This window comes from Tetrao urogallus (assembly GCF_951394365.1).
Source record: "Tetrao urogallus genome assembly, chromosome: 3".
NCBI classification, from domain to species: Eukaryota; Metazoa; Chordata; class Aves; order Galliformes; family Phasianidae; genus Tetrao; species Tetrao urogallus.
The window spans coordinates 21700803-21721435 of record NC_136815.1 but is presented as its reverse complement, the minus strand read 5'-3'; the positions used below and the strand labels follow the sequence as shown (position 1 = coordinate 21721435).

General features: G+C 38.6%; 1 protein-coding gene across 1 annotated transcript in view; it reads left to right on the top strand.

Annotated features, from left to right (window-relative positions):
• The window catches only part of CPQ (carboxypeptidase Q), a gene marked incomplete at its 3' end in the record, with an annotated part of 153745 nt that overhangs the window by 87178 nt on the left and 45934 nt on the right, over positions 1–20633 (top strand). The window contains exon 5 of the mRNA XM_079533031.1: positions 9887–9998. Within this exon, the coding sequence (XP_079389157.1) occupies positions 9887–9998 (112 nt within the window). The remainder of the gene's footprint in view (positions 1–9886; positions 9999–20633) is intronic.

Genomic DNA, 20633 nt, shown 5'->3' with positions numbered 1-20633 from the left:
TGACAGAGTGGCCTAGCAGTAGCATCCCTCAGCTCTGTAAGCATTCAAGAGTACATTCCACTGGGGCCCTTGAATTTTGGCTGTCAAATTTGCCTGAATGATCTCTTGCTCAATACCCCCTGACCTCCTCTCTCATAGAAAGAACAGCTCCACCACCTTGCCATCTTGGCTAGTCTTTCCTAAAAATCAGATAGCTGTCCGTGCTGGCATTGCAGTCATGCAAGCTATCCCAGTACATATCTGTCTCTGCAATGAGACTGTGGCCCTGCCATCATACACAAGTCTTGAATTCTTCCTGTTTATTCCCCTTGCATGAGTACTTTCATAAAAATGAGAGTAAATGCTCATCTTCTCCTATATCCCTACATAATAAACAGTTGTTTCATTGCTTTTTTCTGATAAAAAAAAAAAGATCAATACAATATAATTAACTAATTTAAATTTATAAATGAGAAAATAATGATTTTCTAAGTCCGCATTCTACCTCAGAAGAACTGTTTTAATTTTTGGAAAATGAAAGAAACTAAAGGGGCTGTAGATGGTGAAAGAAGCATTGTAATCTGAAAATGTTTTTGAGACTTTGAAGACATGTCTCATATGTAAAGCGGGTCTTCCAGGGTCAGTGTAAGATGAAGACTTGTTTTGATGTTGCAAACCAAATAATATCCTGTCTGTGGGTTCCTGCATCAGTTAATATTAGGCAAAAATTGCAAATGATTCCCCGAAATTCATTTCATACCAATTTTATTTTTTTTCTGAAATTCTGGCTGCTGTTAGTAGAAGAAAGGTCTTTTTTTCTTGTGTCAGTAAAAAACTTTATTGAGGATTGCAGTTGTACTTCATCTGTATGAAGGATGTGCCTGGGTTTGGTAGAATTGATTTCTAAGTTGTGTTCGACTTTTTTGGTTTCTTTAATGAAATCTTCAGAGACAAAAGAAATGTAAATTATTTATGGAGCCACAAGAAAATGTGAATTAGTAGTTCTGGAATCAATGTTTAATTACAAAAAAAAAAAAAAAGGGGCAGATCTCTGGAGGTCATTTAGATTTAAATCTTCGGTGAGCTGACCCCATGCTCAAAGCCAAGTCAGTTACAGCAGCTTTCTTAGGGCTTGTGTTTTTCATCTCTTCAAGGGTAGAGATTCCTTCGCGCTCTCAGTAAAAAGTGTTTAAAACCGTTATAGTAAAAAGATTTTTTCTTATTTTTCGACGGAATTTATTCTATTTCAGTTTGTGCCTGTTGCCTCTTGTTCTATCAGTGTGCATTACGCATGAGTGTATAATCACACCTGCTGAGTGGATGGGAAGAATCACCTCCCTTGACCTGCTGATTGCTACAGTTGTGCACAGCGAGGTCGTGTTGCTGGCTCACACTCATCTTGGGGCAAGACTGATTATGCGATCAGCACTTCTTTAAGTATGCATATTGGTGAAGGACAATAGTGTGGGCAATGGCAAGATTTTCATTTTAATCGTGTTCAGCTGGTTGTGCCAAATTAAGTAAAAGCTCCCAGAGATGTAAAATTATGAGGTGGACTTGTGAGCTGAAACATTCAAATTTCAGTTTGGCTTTTGAATGCCACAGTGAGGGCCCAGTATGGGACATTGAGGGGAAAACAAAAACAAAAAAAAAAAAAAAAAAAAGTCATGTTGTAATAGGCTTTAGGAAAAATATTTTACTAACTAACAGCAAACATTGAAATAGTTTGTGTGGAGTTGTGGAATCTCCATCTTTGGAGGTTTTCACAGTTTGACTGGACAATGTGACTGGGTCTAAGTTGAGCAGGATGTGGTAGTAGAAGAGCACCCAGAGATCCCTTCCAAGTATTCTCTAAGTGTCTGACCCTGGGACGTAAACATTATGTTTTAAAGCTTCCTGTTTTGTGGTCCTTTGACGTTATTACCACCACGTAAGTATTTGTTTGACTTGCTTCCAATGGCACAGAAATTCATAAAATGAAGTGCACTTTCTACAAGGTAATTAAAAGATGGCTGCTTAGCATAGCTTTCAGTACATTTTGTGTCATTAGAATGCTCAAAGGCAGTGCTGGTGGGGCATGCAGTTCTCTAATGTTCTGAAAAATAAAAACGAAAAAACTTTGGTGTTTTGCAGAAAAGTCTGCAATTTCTACAGTTTTGGAAAGTGATGCTTGCCAAAAGTGCATAGCATCACAATGTTCAGATAGAGCATTTTGGGTTCATGCTTCAGTGGGAGGAATAGCATGAGGTTCTTGTGTTTTATTTTAGCTGAAATTAATTGAAATATCTATAAAGGAAATTTGAAAGCTATAACATTTTTGTGTGTTGCTTGACTTTTAGTAACTTGGTGAAATCATATATTACCCTAAAGTGAAAAATACATAAAATTCATAGAATCACAGAACGGCCCAGATTGAAAAGGACCACAAAGATCATCCAGTTTCAACCCCCTGCTATGTGCAGAGTTACCAACCAGCAGACCAGGCTGCCCAGAGCCACATCCAGCCTGGCCTTGAATGCCTCCAGGGATGGGGCATCCACAACCTCCTTGGGCAACCTGTTCCAGTGTGTCACCACCCTCTGTGTGAAAAACTTCCTCCTAATATCTAACCTAAACCTCCCCTGTCTCAGTTTAAAATCATTCCCTCTTGTTCTATCACTATCAACCCTCATAAACAGCCGTTCCCCCTCCTGTTCATATGCTCCCTTCAAGTACTGGAAGGCCACAATGAGGTCTCCCTGGAGCCTTCTCTTCCATAAGCTGAACAAGCTCAGTTCTCTCCTTTCTTCATAGGAGAGATCCTCCAGCCCTCTGATTGTCTTAGTGGCAAATTCTTCACTAATTTTTTATCTGTAAACATGACTTCTACATCATCATCTTTATGTAGCTTTAAGTGATATTTCAGTGATAACTGTTTTTATTTAGATGCAGTTCTTGTCATGATTATTTCTCTTAATACCTCTAGGGGGTCAGCTGAAATGTGTAAATTAAAATCTTTGTTTTTCATACAGTACTTTGAAGAATGATGTTATTTCTGAAGTGTTACAGCTTGGAGAACAGGAAATAAAATATTCTGAGAGCTTAAATATGGAAATGCTAAGCCTTAAATTCCAGCATTTAATATGAAAATGGTAATCATTTCAATACTTGGTTATCTTCTAAATACTTACATAGTTTCTGTGTCTCTTTACCTTTACTACAATTCTCTTATCAGTAATAACTTATTTTCAGACTAATTTTCTCCTTCACCATCCTATATTTCATAAATGCCATCAGCCTGCGCTATTTAAGTACTTCAAACAGAGAGGCTGATTGGCTTCAAACAGGGAGGTTTTCTTGCAATGATTTCTGAGAATACTTTACTATGGACCACTTTTGCAAAGTATGGATCTGGCTTTAAAGGGTTTACTGTATATTGTGACATACAGATCCTTTGAAAGTTAATCAGCTTTTTAGCAATAATAGGGTTTGATTCTTGTGTGACTAAGTGAGTCACTTCTGTTTCATGTGCAGATCTATCATTTAATCAGAAGGCTGGAAGTTAAGACTTACTCCATTGCATGTTAAGTAGAAAAGACAGTTTTTGTTTTAATCATTTTTTTTTCTGTCTGAACATCACTGTGTCTTTAGGACTGTAAATTAGTTCAGACAGCAAGACTGATTATTTTAGAACCATTGCTAATGTGCATGAAATCTAGTAAAAGGTGCTGTACAGTGGCATCATATTATTTGGACACAATAGCTAGTAACTAATATGAAGAAATGTTCTTACATAGACAAAATAACATCCCCTACATGTGACAGTGTTTCTGATTTACATATAGAGCATGATTTAGTCCAACTGCAGTTTAGCTAAAGACAGAGTTTTCTTAAAAGGCAAGTACAGAAACTCAGAAATCTTTGTTTCACATATTTGTAGCCCTAAATAATTATTTAGGAAATGGTTGGGATACACTTTCACAAATAACTTTTGCCAAGTAACTGGACTTTTGCAACTGAATGTCTCTGATACAGCAACATACTTGAATTTAGCTCTCAAATTGATGGAATTGCACATAAAAGTGTAGACTTCTGTTAAACTGAATATTTCTGGTATTAATGATCTACACTTTTTTAAATAAAGAAGTGTTTATATTTGAAAATATTCATATGTTTCTAAATTTAACCTCACATGCATACCTAATTATAATCCCTCAACGTACAGCGCTTTGTTTCTTCTGAGCATTCAGTTTTTGCAATTTGTTTTCCCTAAAGCTTGATATGCTGAGTTTGAAATAATGGTAGTGTTGATACCAAATGCAGTGTAAGAAAATTAAATGTGTAGACTAATTAAACGGTTATTTTTATTATGCAGGGAATAAACATTTTTATTATGAAGGGAACTTGATGAGTTCCCTTCTAGTTGGCTGTATTATCTCTGTTTTGGAAGAGCTGAGTTGGATTCCAGTCTGACAAATTTGCTGCAGTCTTTTAGTCTTAAAAGTGCTGATTTGTTTAGATTTAGGAAGGCCTTTGATGGGATAGACAACAGACTGATTTATGGAATGTTACTGGATGATACAAATAAATATCTATCATAAATATTTTAAAACTTCAGGAATGTTGGCTTGTGTAAAGGAATGTGATTTTGCCTGGTCGTGAACTATCAAATAGAAATGGCAGATAACTCTTTAATTTGTCTTTTGTTTTTCTGCGTTCATTGCAGGGGTGAACTGAGGTTTAGAATGGAGTGGGGAGGAGAATGGGTCAGGCTAAAAGACTTGAGTACCAATATTTTACTCCATGAAGATGACAGAATGTTGGGTTTTTGGTTTTCTTTTTCCCCTAAATATGCAAATGAGAACACAGTTTGCCAACTACGAATTACTTCAAAAGAAGAATGTGCCCTTGGACAGTAGTGCCAGCTTTATTGTGTGGGTAAGCAGTGGAAAAGCATACTGCGAGGTGCTGCCGTTTTCTAGAAAGTAGTTGCCAGCACTACTGCAGGTGATGCTAACAAATTTTAGAGAGCCATGCCAGATACGGTATATTCATTTGCAAATTGTTCTTCGTCAGACTTCGTTTAATCATAGTTTTGTAGATGAGTTAACCATGACGGGCTTACATTTAGTCCAGCCAATTGATTTGTCTGCTAGTTAGGTACATGAAATGCTGTCTTCCTCTTTTCCCTTGCTTTTACGCTGTTAACACAGTGAAATGAAGAAAATCTTCAGATTCTTATAAACTGAAGCCATCTGGCAGTTCATAGTTGTTACGCTGTCCAATTGGGTAGACTACTCAAAATGTACTCCCTATGCTTATGAGTAAGAGATTGTATTATATAGTGGGTTCCTCTGTTTGAGAAGTTAGGATTAAGAGTTTTTAAGTGGTGATTTACTTAGTGTCTGAAATTTTGTTTTGGTCTGGAGAAAATAAAAAATGATGAAGTGAGAGAGTATGTGTGTATAAAGAGTAATGAATGTCTGGAATAGGAGAGAATTTATAGGCAATTTCTGGATTGGATTGCATTGGATTTGGGACCCTAATTATTATCTAATTTCTGTCTTCTAATTTTGGTCCAAACACAGATCTACTGTGTGTGGTGTTTGTACGTATGAATTGTTATTGTACACATACCTCATGTGCTGAAAAGAGAAGATTCTTGAAGACAGCATATCTAGTCAAATACCTATTATGGTACCGTGAGCTAAAGATGGACTTACTTGGAATCAAACTGACAAAGAAAGAACCACAAAAATTTCAATAGAAATACTTTCCACAAATTCCCAGGTAATTCATCAACTGGGCTGGAACACCATAGGTCTGTGTTGCCTGAGCAAATGACTGAATGGTGGCTGTATTTGGTTGAAAATATAGACAAGCAGTTGAAAGATGAGTCTGGAGCTCTTCGCTGTTTTAGCTTGAAGTTTAGGCATACCTGAAATCTTCTTCACCCACATACGGCAAAGATGAGTGATGAGTTTTTTACTCTCCCATTTCCATCTACCACAGTGGCATGAAATAACATTGCACGCTAGTTTTCACAGCTTGGTGCAAATATTTTTCTAGATTGGATTCTGGGAATGAAACTGTTTCCTAACATTTATCATTTATCATCTCTAATGTTGCATAGAAAGAAGCCTTTACTTCAAACCTGTAGAGGTGCAAGTGACATTACAGAGACTAACTGTAAGCGTAATAGACTTCTTCTAAAACTCTCTCCAACCAAGCAGAAGGTAGTTCACCTACATTTGATGGAGTTATTATGTGACAGATTGAGTAAGCATGTGTGAATACACATGGAATATGTGGTTATTTTTAGCGGCAAAAAAAGTCACGCTTAGAAAAAGATAACTCTGTGGCTTATGTAAAAGTATGGGTGGTTCCTCTTCCTGGTCTTGTTTTTAAAAGTGTAAAGTATAGAAACACAGAGTTATATAAATATTTAAGATATACTATAACATTCAGAATATTTCAGTATGCTTGATTGAAGTGCTGGGTTTGATTTATAAACATCCAATAGTCATAATGTTGTTGCATAAGGAAATAGGATAAGGAAGACTTCTGTTTGAAACGCTACCTGAAGTGTCGTTTCTCTTGTGTTGTATCGGGACTGTGGCTGGGGCAGTATTTTCTTAGCTGTGTCACTGCCAAATCTGAAGTTGTCATGTGACATGCAGGCTATCTTATCCTAAATGGGGATTTAGTTGATTTGGCAAATACATATTGCTGTATTTAGGCTGTCTTATACAAACGCTTGTGGTTTCTCTGTGTATTTAAAGCAAATACTTACATATACTTACATTGTTTTGCAGCGATTACATTCTTTTGGCATGTGCTTACATTTCTACATGGATGTTTTGTGCAAATGTAAGTCATTAGCCTGTGTGCAATTTTGGAGGAGAGAGCCACATAACATATTTGAAAGCGATGTGAAAAATACAGTAATCATACCTCCTTTTTAGCTTTAAATGTATTTTTAATTAGCCCACTTGTATGTAGAATTAGAATAGAATATAATTATAATATTATTTTAAATAATATAATGGTTTAGAGTGAATTTCAATCATTGCTCCAGACACGTGTTGAGAGACACAGTGTTGGTGTTTTTGCTGTTTTCTGACTCTGTCTTACTTTGAGACACAGATATCAGTGGGATCACTGAAACTCCTTTGAGCAGATGCTGTAGAAACATAACAGTGTTTAAAAAACAACAGCTCTGCAAAAACTTTCACAATAGAAATACACTGGTTGCATTTATGTAATTGCCTTTGGCATCCACTGAAGTAAGTTTAAGTAAAAGTTCATCCATAAAATTATCTGCGTTTCTCAGTCTTCTTGAACCTTGATCTGTTTTGGTATAATGTTCTGCAGTTGGTAAAGATGCTTTGTGATTGGAGTCTAATCCCAAGTGGGATTACACCACCTTCTGATTCAGAATTTCCTGCTGTTGCAATGCATGTTGTTTTACAGAAATGAGAAGCAACTCCCTGTCAGACAGTCATATTGAGGTTGTTGCCAGGGAACAGCGTTAGTGCCGTCTTCTTTCCCAGCTGAAGTCAAGGCATTGTTTCTTTTGTAAACTTGTTTCTCAATGAGTTTGTGTACTTGATTTAAATAGTTCAGTTTGAAGTTGCATTTCCCAGGAGAGTAAGCAGTTATCTTTCTTAAAACCAATTTTTGCTCAAAATAAATAAACCATATTGCAACAACATTCAAGTTGGGAGTAGACATTTATCCTTTATACGGCAGTTGTTCTCACTCAAAGTCTTTTCCATACCTTCCCCCCCTACACACCTTTTTTTTTTTAAATTTATTTATGGTGTTCTTTGAGAGCTGTCCTCCATGCATACATAGCAGAAAGGCTACCCGTGCATAACAAGCTCACAAGCTCTCAAAGCATGGTTTATCCCAGTGCAAATGCATGCATGTGGGTATGTGTGTGTGCTCAATCCTAACAAGAAAATGAGTGATGCAGTGATCACATCTGTTTTGCTTTCATTTCAGAAAGATTTCTTCCTCATGGCTTTTCTTAGATTATCTGGTTTCTGGCTACGTTGCTATTGTAGCAGAGACCAGCTACAGAGCGAGAACTTCTGTGGAGAAGCGTCTCTGAGAGCAGTGCTGTTTACCAGCTTTCACAAAGAGCCTGGGAGGATCACAATGCTACATTGCAGGAATACATCCTGAGTAAATCTGAGGCCTCTGCAGAGGATCCTGCAGTCAAAATTCATCTTTGAAGGAGAGGAGGTTCTGGAATAAAGGCTGCAGCCTGTCTGTCTACTACCGCTCTGAGTTGCAAAGCAAACACATATTCAGGCTTTATAAGCATAAAAAAGAGCTGAAACATCTGAGAAGGAAAGAGTAAGCTGCTCTTCAGATTTTAATTGCAAGATTTTCTAGTTTCTAAAACATAACTTTTTTTTTTTTAACATTATATTTGTTTATAAACATATGCATTTTCTGAATGCAGTGGATTTTGGTGCACTCTGATTGGACCCATATAAATGCAGTAAATGTGACTAGTAATTTATCACAGCTTTTGCTAAATGCAGAGGGGCTTTTTTAGCTGTGTTATCTGAGTTTCTGTCTGGTTGGATGAAAAAATGCATTGATTTGATGAACGTGTGATGCTTTTGTCTTGTAGTGCAATATTTGCTGTGCATTATTCTTAGTAACCAGTGAATGCTTCTTGAGATTTTTCTCTTGTGAGGAGGAGAGTAGTTAGTTCCTTGCAAGGTTAGCTGCACACCGGCACCATAGGCTGTCACCTTCCAGGAAGGATGATAGGGTAATAGCTCATTTTCTGAGCTAAAGTGTTTGTCCTGTGATGAACGAAAGCTGAGGTGAAATGCCAGGAGATCCTTACCCCCATTACTCTTTAGGAGTAGAAGGTGGCAGGAGGGGCAAGTGTTGTTCACCATCTTCAAGATACCCGAGCTCTGAGATCTGATTGACATCAGCAGACCAAGGAGTTGAAAGCGTCCCTTCACATATGGCCAGTTCTGGGTAGGACACAGCTGGGTGCTTCAGGGTCTCCTTCAGTTTTTCCTCTGTGCTCGTTTTTGTCCCACAGCATCATTTTACCTCATTTCATGTGCCGTCTGCTCAGATCAAGCAGGTCTCCCTCCTTGACCTCCCCACTGCAATCACAATCCATCACCCTGGAATTCCAGGCCCCGCTAGGGAGCTGTCTCATTTCCGGTATTGATGCGATGCTGTTTATCAATGTTTCAGAGAGCTCAGGTCTAAAAGGGAGCGTTTCTGGAGAAATGTGTAATGCTATCATCTACTGTAGCCACAAAGCTCTCTTTGCAGAAAAACCATCTGGGACTTGCTGCCATGTAGTTTTTAATTTAAAATAACCTTATGACTAACAGAACTATAAAATACCTTGTCATTGTTGCAGCACGTAAGGGACTCAGTAATAAATTAGAAGACCCCTGTGGTAGGAGCCATAGATAATAGCAATAAAACAACAACCTCTGTCTGGAAATACTTCAGTCCAAGTTCATATTTCTTACTTATGCAGCCAAAAATTGGGTTAATCGAATTTCATACCTATGGGCTTAAGCAGTTCACAACTAGAATATGAAAGAATTTTTCCCCATTCTGGAATGTGGTAGCCTTGTATCTCTGGGAAGCATGCACTTAATGTTCAAGACAAAACCTTTTATTTAAACTTTCCTTCCTGTGTATCTGTTTGATTTAGCAGTGGTTTGTGAAGCATAGGATGCATTTGGCCATCCCAGATTTATGCCCAGTGAAAGAGGACAATAGTTTTGTTTTATATGAAATGTTTTTCTCCTCCTGTTTTGAACTAAGAAGTCAACTTTATGACAAAATCATTAACAAGCTTAAATGCTGAACTGACTTTTCTCATTTGCCATTTTCATGTGGATATATCTTTTCATAATTGCTTTTCCAGATTGTGTTGGTCAGTGGACATCTGGACAGCTGGGATGTTGGGCAGGGAGCTATGGATGACGGCGGCGGAGCATTTATATCATGGGAAGCATTATCACTCATTAAGGATCTGGGTAAATATTTAATTTAAAATATTATTAATGCATGACATAGCCAGAATGTTTTCTATGTTGTATAAACTGGATTTTCTATTTTATCCATTTCTCTGAGCACAAATTCATACTTAGTATAAATATTTTGCAAGTTTGTCTGTTAAGTCTATTTCATCATATGGGTCATCAAAAAGCTGCACACAAGTCAGGGATCTAGAAAGTGCTTTAGCCTTCATATCAGAGAGTGAAAGCCCAGTGTAAGATACATTAATCTTCCCTATTAAAGAAGATGAAGCTTCATGAAGTCACATGAAAATCAGCTTTCTGATATTTTTCTTCACCATCAGCGTTGATGTTGAGCACGTTCTTAAATCTTTCACTGCTTTTCCAGTGTCTCAGTTAATTTAATTTCCACACTCATACCTCTGTCTTCATAGATTCTCAAGACAATATAATCTATGTCTCTCTCAAGAACATGCAACAGTGGCTGGATCCAGGCCATGGTTCTACTTCTGGTCTTTTTCTTTCCACCTGCATGTAAAGACAGCCATCAAAACTGATCTTGAACTTCACAGAGATTTATGTTTCAGGGTTCCTTTTCCTTGATTGTTCTTCCTAAATAAATTTGTATCCTGCTTAGTCTTGTTACACCAAATACCTTTAAATACAAGTGTATCATCAAGATGGTGGGCTCTAAGATTTGCACTTCAGGGCTGCTTTCCTGATCATCTGTGCTGCTTTTATGTTGCCGTGCGCTTGGGCTTTGTTTTGGGCTGTGACAACTTTCTTCCTTAGCAGAAAGTGAAACCATATCAGAGGAACATGCACTTGAGTTTCATCAGTGCAAGGATATGGTTCTGTCAAATTGTGCTTCACGTAGTGTCCTGTCATATGAGTCCACAGTGGGCTCATATATCTCATCATGTAATGTAACATAGAGATCCTGCGCACCATATTCTCGTGCTGCAGTAGGTTTGTGTTATGCAGAGCAATGTTCTCCTTCCAGGGATCAGGGATTCTTTGAACCTGTCTTGATCATGAGCAGGGTGACAAGTTGACCAAGTTGTGGAATTCAGTCTGTAGATGCTGGACACTTCTGAAGCTGAAATTCCAGCACAAATACTGTCAACCAGGGACTTGCCGGTGTCCCTCCTCCAAAATTTCGGTTCAACAGAAATGTGAGGTGAAGTAAATAGCTATGCTGTCAGTCTCTTCCAGTAGTGCTACGGGTAAAATACCGGCATGGAATTGCTCAGCCTACTGCCTCCTGGTTTGCATATCCTCCTCTGTACGATCTGAAGGACTGAGTTCTTTTAGTCATGAGTTTCTTCTGACCTGTGGGTAGAAGCAGGCTGCAGACAGAATGTTGTTGTAGAAGGGCGTGACCTACGTGTGCCTGTGTGGGGTGTGTTTTACAGGAGATAGTCCGCAAGGTAAAATGAGTAAGGGTGAGTGTATGAGCAAGAAATAGTTGTGCTGGTTGCACTGAGAAAACTATATGTAATTCCTCACAGGCTGGAGGATGAGTGTGGCACAGACACTGTAAAAGAACTCTGAGGGCAGATGTGGGACTTCAGCTCATGGTTACCATCTCTCAGACTGGGATCTACAGTCAGGTACTGATACCTGAAATGATCTGGACATTAACCTAATTGGCAGGAGTGAAACATCCGGATTCATCTGTCTGTGTTCTCCTTACACATAGTCTCTCAAAGTTTAGTCTGGTATCCTGCTGTTCTTAGTCTGTTGTAGGATTTCTGATCTCCAAAGTACAAATTCCAATCTTTTGCTTGATCTGTAGATTTTTGCTTTTTTTTTTTACTTCCATATGGGCTTTTGTCCCTACGCCCTTCTAAACTAGTTCAAAGCAGACTTCTCAGATTGTTGAGTTGATATCCAGGGATGCTTTTCTCCCTTTTCATCAGACAGAATCGCTTTTTCCTCAGAATTCCTTTTTTTCCAGAACTGTAACCTGCGGTCAGTAGGAATGTTCTAAGTGTTCATTAAAAAACAAAGTCGGCTGCTGTTCCTGCTCTTGGCTCTGGCAGAGTTTACATAAGAACCTAGCCTTTCCTGCTTCTAATCAGAAGAATTCATGCACTTAAACAATCTCAGTGTTTCTTGAAGAGCTCTTTGTAGACAAGCTCTGTTATGTGATTAGCCACTCTCACGCAATAATGATGAACATAAGACATCCCTGGGAATCGCTATTTATTTTGCATTATTTGAACTCCTTATCTCTCCTTTTTCACAGCCTCAGAATGACTGGAACATCAATCTGTGACTAAAAACAAAATGCATGTGTTTGAATTTTTTTCCTTTTAAAAGTGAACTAAAAGGGATTCTTCTACAGGAAAATCTAGACCTACTCTTTCATTTAGTGTTTTGTAATTTTTTTTTTTATGATTCTTGGAAAATTGTCTATGGTTCCTCCCCCTCCAGGGGGAAAAAAAATAAATAAATATTGTTCTTGTATTTTCTGATGCTATTCTATTCAGAACAAACTGTTTTGTGTCCCTTAAGGGCAACTTCATGGTGGCGTTGTATAATTCTTATTCACTGTGCTTCCTCTCAGGCATGAATGAAATGCATCACTTGCTGCTTGTTCAAATATTTGATTTACTCTAGTAGTAGCCTGTGTTTTTGCTGTACAGCTTGTGGGGAAATGCTGTTTTCTCAGGCAGAGAAATGTCTGAGCCTGTGCTGATGCCCTCTGTTCTGGTTAGCTGTTGCATTGAGCTCTTCCTGTTAGAGCAGTGTTCTGCAGGAGTATACGAGAAAACATCTGGGTCATCCAATCTAACCTGTAGGCTGTAACGCGGGATAGAACCTTTCATCTTCCATAGGAGATGTTGTTCAGTACAGATTTTATATCTTACAATGCACATAAAATCTGACCAAGAAAAAGGACAGCAAACTGACAGATATGCAGGCTGTTTGAGAAATGCATTAGTGAGTTTTATCTAAAACCAACTGCGTAAATTGCCTTTTTTGTGTGCATTAGTTTCCAGCATTATACCTTGAACTGTGGAGGTTTGGTTTCATATCCTTTTGGACTCTGATAAATTTCATTTCAGTCATATCAAATACATTTGGCATGGGAATAAACCAACAAAACTGTCTCGTCAGTATGTGCATTGAGGTTTTTCTACTGTTTACTGGAAGTCTTAAAGGCACAGTGCACTGGGTAGCCGTGAAAACAATGTCTGCATATTGCATAATATGCAGGTATGTGATCTGAAAGCTGAAGTGAGCATTCTGAAATACAAATTTTAGAAAGTAGAACTTGTATTATGTGCAGTGGGGATTACTGCTGCTGTGTCTGCCATAGTCCATTTCTTTCCAGAGAAGTGAGATACTGATACACTATTAAAGCAAGTTTTTTAGTGGTGATCTAAAGCATTTCATCATAATATCAGGGTTACCCTTGGAATGGCCAGTAGTTACAAGTGAGGCTTGTTAATTAGGACTTTGTTAATTCTATGCATCACTTGAAGAACGACTGTAATTTAAATGCTATTCTGTACTTTCAAGCTAACCCCTCCCCAAACCTTTCAGTAGCTTTTGGCGTAGGACCATAAAAATTAGATTAATTGAAAAATCATTAAAACTGCAGTATAAATGGTTGCATTTTAAGTAGTGCCATTTTCATGCTCTGGTTAAAAGTATCTAATTCTTTTATTTCTAAATGTATCATCTGCTTAATGTGTTAGGCTTTATGTTTTCTGACTCTTCATTCTTGGCTTTTGTGTTTGTTTTTTTATTTCAGCTGCAGTTTCTCTGCTATATTCATATCTGTTTTTTAGTTCCTGCTGTTTCTGTAGATTCCCAGGCACTGTAACAGTCAGCTCCAAGTTTGCTGTAAGAACATATAACAATAACATAGTCTCAAGCAAATTCACACAGAGACCTCAACACTGACTTTTTTGAGGGGAAAAAATGGAACTTATTCTTTCTGGTAGGATTTTTTTTTTCCATTTCACTTTTTAACTTCATATGGACTCTGTTTCATTTGGGACAAAGGGAGGCAGCCTGGAGGCAGAGGACAAAGCATCTGGAGGTGAATTCTGTGTCTTTCATACCCTGGTGATGAGAATGAGCACCACTGGTAGTTGCTTCTATCTCTTCTCCTTCTCCAGAGAAAAATCATGGACAGCAAATTCATAGTAAATCTCTTCTTTTGGATGGATTACAATTCACTGAGGTGAATCTTTCTCCATGTGGCTATTCCATAATTGCTTGGTACAGAAACTGAACCCCACATTTTCTGTTCTGTGTGTTTACAGCTTTACTCTGGGGGAGGAAAAAAAAAAAACAACAACAAAAAAGCTTTCCACAGTGTATTGATAAATGTCCTCTCTGCTCTGTACATTTGTTGGTATGGCCCTTTCCACTGTCTGCCTGTCTGAACTCACAAACATCCACCAAAATGTGGCCATTCTGTCCAATGTTATCTGGTCTTTTCTCTCAGTTAATGCGCAAGTTTAACAAAGCATAAAGGAAAGAAAAATGCTACTTTTTTCATAGAATCATAGAATCACAAGGCTGGAAAGGGCCTAGAAGATCATCTGGTCCAACCATCCTTCCATCACCATTGCTGTACATGCACTAAACCATATCTCACAGCTCCTCATCCAGGCACCTCTTGAACACTGCCAGGGATGGCGACTCCACCGCCTCCCTGGGCAGCCATTCCAGTGCCTGACCACTCTTTGAGAAAAGAAGTTTTTCCTTATGCCTAATCTGAATCTCCCCTGGTGCAACTTGTGACCATTTTCTCGGGTCCTGTTTGTTGCCTGGGAGAAGAGGCCAAACCCCTCCTCATCACAACCTCACTTCAGGAAGTTGTAGAGTGCAGTGAGGTCTCCTCTGAGCCTCCTCTTCTCCAGACCAGCACATCTGAAGCTTGTATGTGCCACTTATCAGCAAGATCCCTGGCAGGCTACTTTGTGGTTTATTTGTCTGAAAATCCAAGAACTGGAGGCATTTCCACAAAAGTTGTTAATGTGAAGAAAGATGAAAGTATCAGCCAGTTGATACTCTTTTTTTCATAGAAAAGGGAACAAAGAGACCTTTAGAGGCACTGAGGCACCTTTCCTGGTTTGAACTGGTAAAGTCCCGTTATTTCAGTGGGGCTGTGACTGTTATGATTATCTGAGGACTTCTGATGCTTAAGAAAATGCTCTTCAGTACTGTAGGCAGGGTTTGTGAGGCAGTAAGCTTGTGCAAATGTGCAGTTTGCCTGCAAACTGTGTCAGCTGCCACCTTCCCCAGCCCTCTTCAGTCTTTAACTTTTTGATCAATTCTAACTAAATTTGATAGAGGCATAGAAATATTTACAATATGGAGTTCTGAAGGGTTCTTTGCAAATGCTTGAATGAGGAAAAATGGATGAGTGCCTTTATGTCTCAGCAGAGGGAAAGGCAGGAAGAAGCTCTGCTTTTATCCTTTCTGAGTGATGATAGGTGCATGTTTAATCAGCACACATGTAACTGGGGAGTAAGCGCCAGGGATATTTTCTTTTGGCTGTGTCTACAACGTTTGTGGAGTAGTGGCAAATACTGCTATGGCAGTAGTGAGAATATTGTTTGGGGTAATTTATAGATAAATTTAGATAAATTTATAGATAAATTTATGGATAAATAAGGCACTGGGGTATTTTTGGGAGGAATGCCTGAAGGATTCCTGTCTTTGAGTAGAGGTAATCCATGGGATATTACACAAGCCATGATGCAGTGGAGGGTACTTGGAGTTGTAGAGGAGACAGCACACAAGCAAATGTTTTCAGAAGCCTCAAACTCATCCTGTTTTCAAATTGGACTTATGACTCTCCCATTTTATTTTTCAGTTTATGTTGAAAAGGTGTCTTTGGAGATAATGAGTGCCATTTACCTCAGCACTTTGATGTTACAGCCATTACTGCTCTGGTGTTGCCTAAATCATGTTTTCTTGTTCCTGTGTCACATGAGGTTTACAAAAGAATTTGCCTTTCCAGGTGAGATGCAAGACTGATTAAACAGCTCTTCATAAAAAGTCTCCATAAAATTGTCCTTAACATTATCTTGTTGCCCTACTTTACTTTTAGTTAGCCCTGCAGGTTGGACTGGCAGCCTGTGGGACTCAGTGCAGGACTCAGTGTAGGACTCACTAAATGATGGTTGCCTGTTTCTTTTTTGTGCTCCATTCCCACCTTTTCAAGCCTACTACTGCCATGGTGGTCTTTCTTGGGATTAATACTTGCTGGCAGTGTTTTTGAGCAAGAAACAGGTAGTACATATCCAGTGATCTTGGAGCTGTAGCACTGCTTTCTCTTTGCTTCTAATCCAGCTGCATTCCTGCAGCTCATGGCCTTGGTGGGTTCTTTCAGAGGCCATGCGTGCCCTCCGAGAGGAACACATGGGTGAAGCTCTGGCAAAGCCACCTTCTCCTCCAGCTCTAGAAACACAGGACTTTCATCCTTAAAGGGAGCCTGGGGAACTGAATAATGAGAATAACAGTGAAAAGCCTTTAGGAGGTGATCATATGGCAGTGTCAGCTTTCCAAGCATAACATTTTATGCCTTTTAACTGCAGTAGAGACCAGTAACTGGAGTTAGTGCTACGTTCAGTTTTGATTGATGAATTTCACTGCTTTCTTCTGAAAATATTCAGACATTGTAACTAGTGTCTCTCTTTTTAATTGAAAAAGCTGGAGCCAAATTTCAGAGTTTTTTTTTCCACTGAGAAGAGAAGCTGTTGGGGTCTGTTGCTACTTGACATTACAGTCTGGGTTATTTCCAGAGTCTCACCTCTGCTAACATAAGAATGAAATAGTTGACAGTCTTTTGTTCACATCTCAGGTTTCTTTCAGGAACTTTTATGCAGAACCTCTACTTTCTCGGAGATGTGCTTTCTACCTCTGCATGGCTACCTTTGGGTCTAACTTGTTTGTCAATTTATGATATTCTTCCAAGCCCACAGGGGGACATGTCCACCCACTGCTGCCCAGCCTGGGATTTTCATGAGTCAACTTTCCTATGTACAGGGATCTGGTACGACCAGATTTCTGTTTCTTAGCGTAAAAACACATAAAACTAAAGAAGTGTTTTTAAACTTATGCACATAAGAATTTCAAGGTGCAACCTGTATTATGTTTTATGTAACTCATAAGGAGTTGATTAGGCAATTTTTCCACTTTAAAACTTATTTTAAATTGAATATGTAATTCTCCTCTGAATTATATCCATTACTAATGTGACTCAGAAACTGTAAGACAGATTACTATTCAGTTCACAGTAGTCTTTGCATGAAGTTACATTTCTCAGTCCCAAATTCACTGGCTAATATATGAGAACTAAAGAAATATTTTATTAAAAAAGTATTTATTGGAGTCATTCTTTTTCTGCTAGTTTAATTGAAGTCATATAACTACAATTTTAACCTACTTTATAAAAATGTTGTTAAATGAGTTTCTGCATTTTCTTTAGCTGCAGAGATGTAGCTGTTACTGTCTCAGATGTGTTGTGGAACATTATTAAATGATTGCTTTTATAGTAGACTTGCTTTTATTAAATATCCCTGATAATGACTCCTTGTTCTTACATTCTTTCCACTTCCCCAAAGCTTCACATTTTATTCTGACCTTCATATTTTGCAAATCTGCTACATCTACTTAATATGAAATATATGTGTGTGCTGTTACACCACAACTACATTTAAACCTTCATTTCAACGTGCAACTGAATGCGTATTTGGCAAATACTGAAGTTTTCAGCTTCCATACTGAGGTGGCATAGCAGGGAGGTGACTGCAGACCTACAAAGTTGTTAATTGAGCAGTAGATTTAGGCTTACTGCCCTCTTTAGCTGTGCTGCCCTATGTCCTGCTGACTGCTGCTATGCTGCAAGCTTTAACTTAGTGAGGAAATTCAAGTTAAAAAGCGTGTGCTTTATTTATGGAAATATTAAAAACCTGGTGACAGAAGCTATTATGATCTTTTTGGTGTTTTTTTTCCCCCCCACCAAATTTACAGCCCAGCCAGCACGGTGAATACTGGAATCCTTCCTGAATGAAGTCAGAGGCATCTTGTCCTCGCTGTGAAGATTTTTAGGCTGTATGTTTTCCATATGGTGAAATGAGTTGTGGCTGGTGCATGTTCTGAGCTATCGGCTCTGAGGACAGTGTGGATGTCATAACAGATCTGAGGTGTTATCAGTGCAAACAGAGGGACAGCAGAAGCAGAAGGTAGAGCCACAGCATGGAAAAGGTCAAACCGCATTTAATGCTTGTAGTGTCAGAAGGAGTGAGGGAAAGGGGCCTGCATTGCCTTTTCTGCTCAGCGAGAATTTTATGAGATCTTTGAGTACCTGAAGGAAAATAAGGTGGATTTTCAGTGTGGACTTTGTGACACCAATATTGCAAAATTGCAAGCACAGAAGAGTGTTTTCCAGGGCTCCTGTTGGCTCTGCCCCTGAGCCGTGTGGGCCAGTGGCTCTGAGGCAGCATCTCAGCAGCACCTGCTGCAGCCCAAAGCTCGGGGCCCTGCGCCCTGCTTCCCTCTTCTCTTCATCTCCCCGGTTAAAAGGCTTAATATGTGTTAGGTTTAGTTCCTACACTTGCAAATCATTCACAGCTTTCCCCTCTAGTCTTGTATGTACAACTGCTTCCTTGACATTTCCTTTTGGATATTCCGTCACTTTCTAAAAATAAATCTACCTCAAACTGCTCATGTTCCTCATTTCCAGTCTTCTGTAAAACTTCCCTCCCTAGTCTGTCATAAGTTCATCAGCCTGCTCTCTTCTAAAAAGAAAAATTTCCTTGGGTTAATCTCAGCTTTAGTCAGTGCTGCATGCCTGCCCCTCCAGCTATCGAACCCCCTTCAGGATAGAACTCAGCCCTTCCTAAGTCTCAAGTCTTGCCTCGCACCCTGCTTACCTCAGCCCTTGCTATTTCCATGCCCCTTTTTTTCAGACGCCTGTCCAAAAATGTCCCATTCTGTGACTGAGGCTGCTGTGTCCTCTTCCCACCCAAAACACTCCACAGGAGGAAGCCCTTCTCTGGCATCAGCCATGGTGGCAATGCAGACCCTCACCAGCAGGCACTACCCACCACTTGACTTGGCTCAGTTTTTCTTTCTTACTTTCCAGCATCTGTCCTGCCCATTTTCTGTCTTTTTCTTCTTGCAGTTCCATGTCTTTTCTCCACTTTACCTTGTTAGACAGCCTGGCTTTCTCTGAGGCCAGGAGAGATATTTTTTTTTTTTTATTATAAACAATTATGACTGCCTGATTTCTTCACTTCCAAGCATCCTATACAACCAACCCTTTGTCTTCAGTACTACAAGCAAAACCTATATAATGGAACAAAGACAAATCAAGTGGATTACATTATATAAGAAAACAAAGGCAGTTTCTCAGTCAAAAACCTGCTACTCTACGTTTCTTTTAGGTTCTCCAGAGAATTACAACCATATCATACTCATGGTTTACATAATACTGACATTTTTTGAGGTGTGCTTTGTCTTCTCAAAGCTTTTAACTTTGCTAGATCATTGTTCTTCACTCAATTTTGAAGCAATAAACATTTCTTACACAAGGTCTTAGGAGATAGGCTTTTCAGCACAAATAGTAAGATTAGGTTTGTCTGAATCATAGGGGATTTTCTTTCCACTAGCAGAACAAAAGCAAAAATCCTGCAGTTTTACAGTAAAGAAAATTTAGAATTTACATTGCTGACTCTCATTTTGATTTTAAAAAAAAAAAAAAAAAAAAAAAAAAAAGTAAATTCAATTTCTCCCTCCTGGCTTATGTTTTATTATGAGAGTAGGGCACTTTTTTTTTTTTTTAACATAATCTGTGACATATTATTGTAATTTATACCAGATGTATGTTTCATTTTTGCTGCATGGGAATCTCTCAATTCTATCAAGCATGAGCAAGATGCATAGGACATAAAATGCAGATTTTGCATAGTGCCCTGTTAACTGCCCTGTCACATATAGGTCATCCACAACTGTGGGAACCTATGTGGATTTAATAAACATTATAATGTCTGGAAAATATCCATTTTCTATTTCAAATTGATGTAAAATGTATATATATGCATGTATACATATGTGTACTTTCCCATGTTATTTGCTGGCACTCACACTTTATGTAAATTACAAAAAAAAGGCTTTTGGCAAAATACTTCATTGCAGTTGATGGTTGAAATCAGGATGAATAGTTAATACCTTTAGTACAATTATAGATCTTCTTTGTCACAAGCATTTGATATTTTGGCTAACCTAGGCTTGCTGTTGACTTCTGCAAGTCTTGAACACATTAGGGTCATTTAAAAGAAAGAACACGAAATCATTAATAGCTACATCAAAGTATGACTGTACTGGTCAGGGCAATCCAGAAGTACAGCACTGGAGACAGCAAAAGGGCTGTCAGCCACTCCAGCACTGAGGAAGTACAATACAGACATGTCCTGGTGTACTTACTACACGTATCCTCAGTCACTGACTATGGGAATGTTTTTGTTTCATGTTTTAACTTATGAGATAAGATGCCCTACAGTATTTATTTTGCTTGGGATAAATTGTAAGTATATAGGAACTGATCACCCAAATGCACCTTTGTGCTAAATTATGACTGTGTTTCCCTGTAAAGAGTAAGGTAAAAAAAAAAGATAC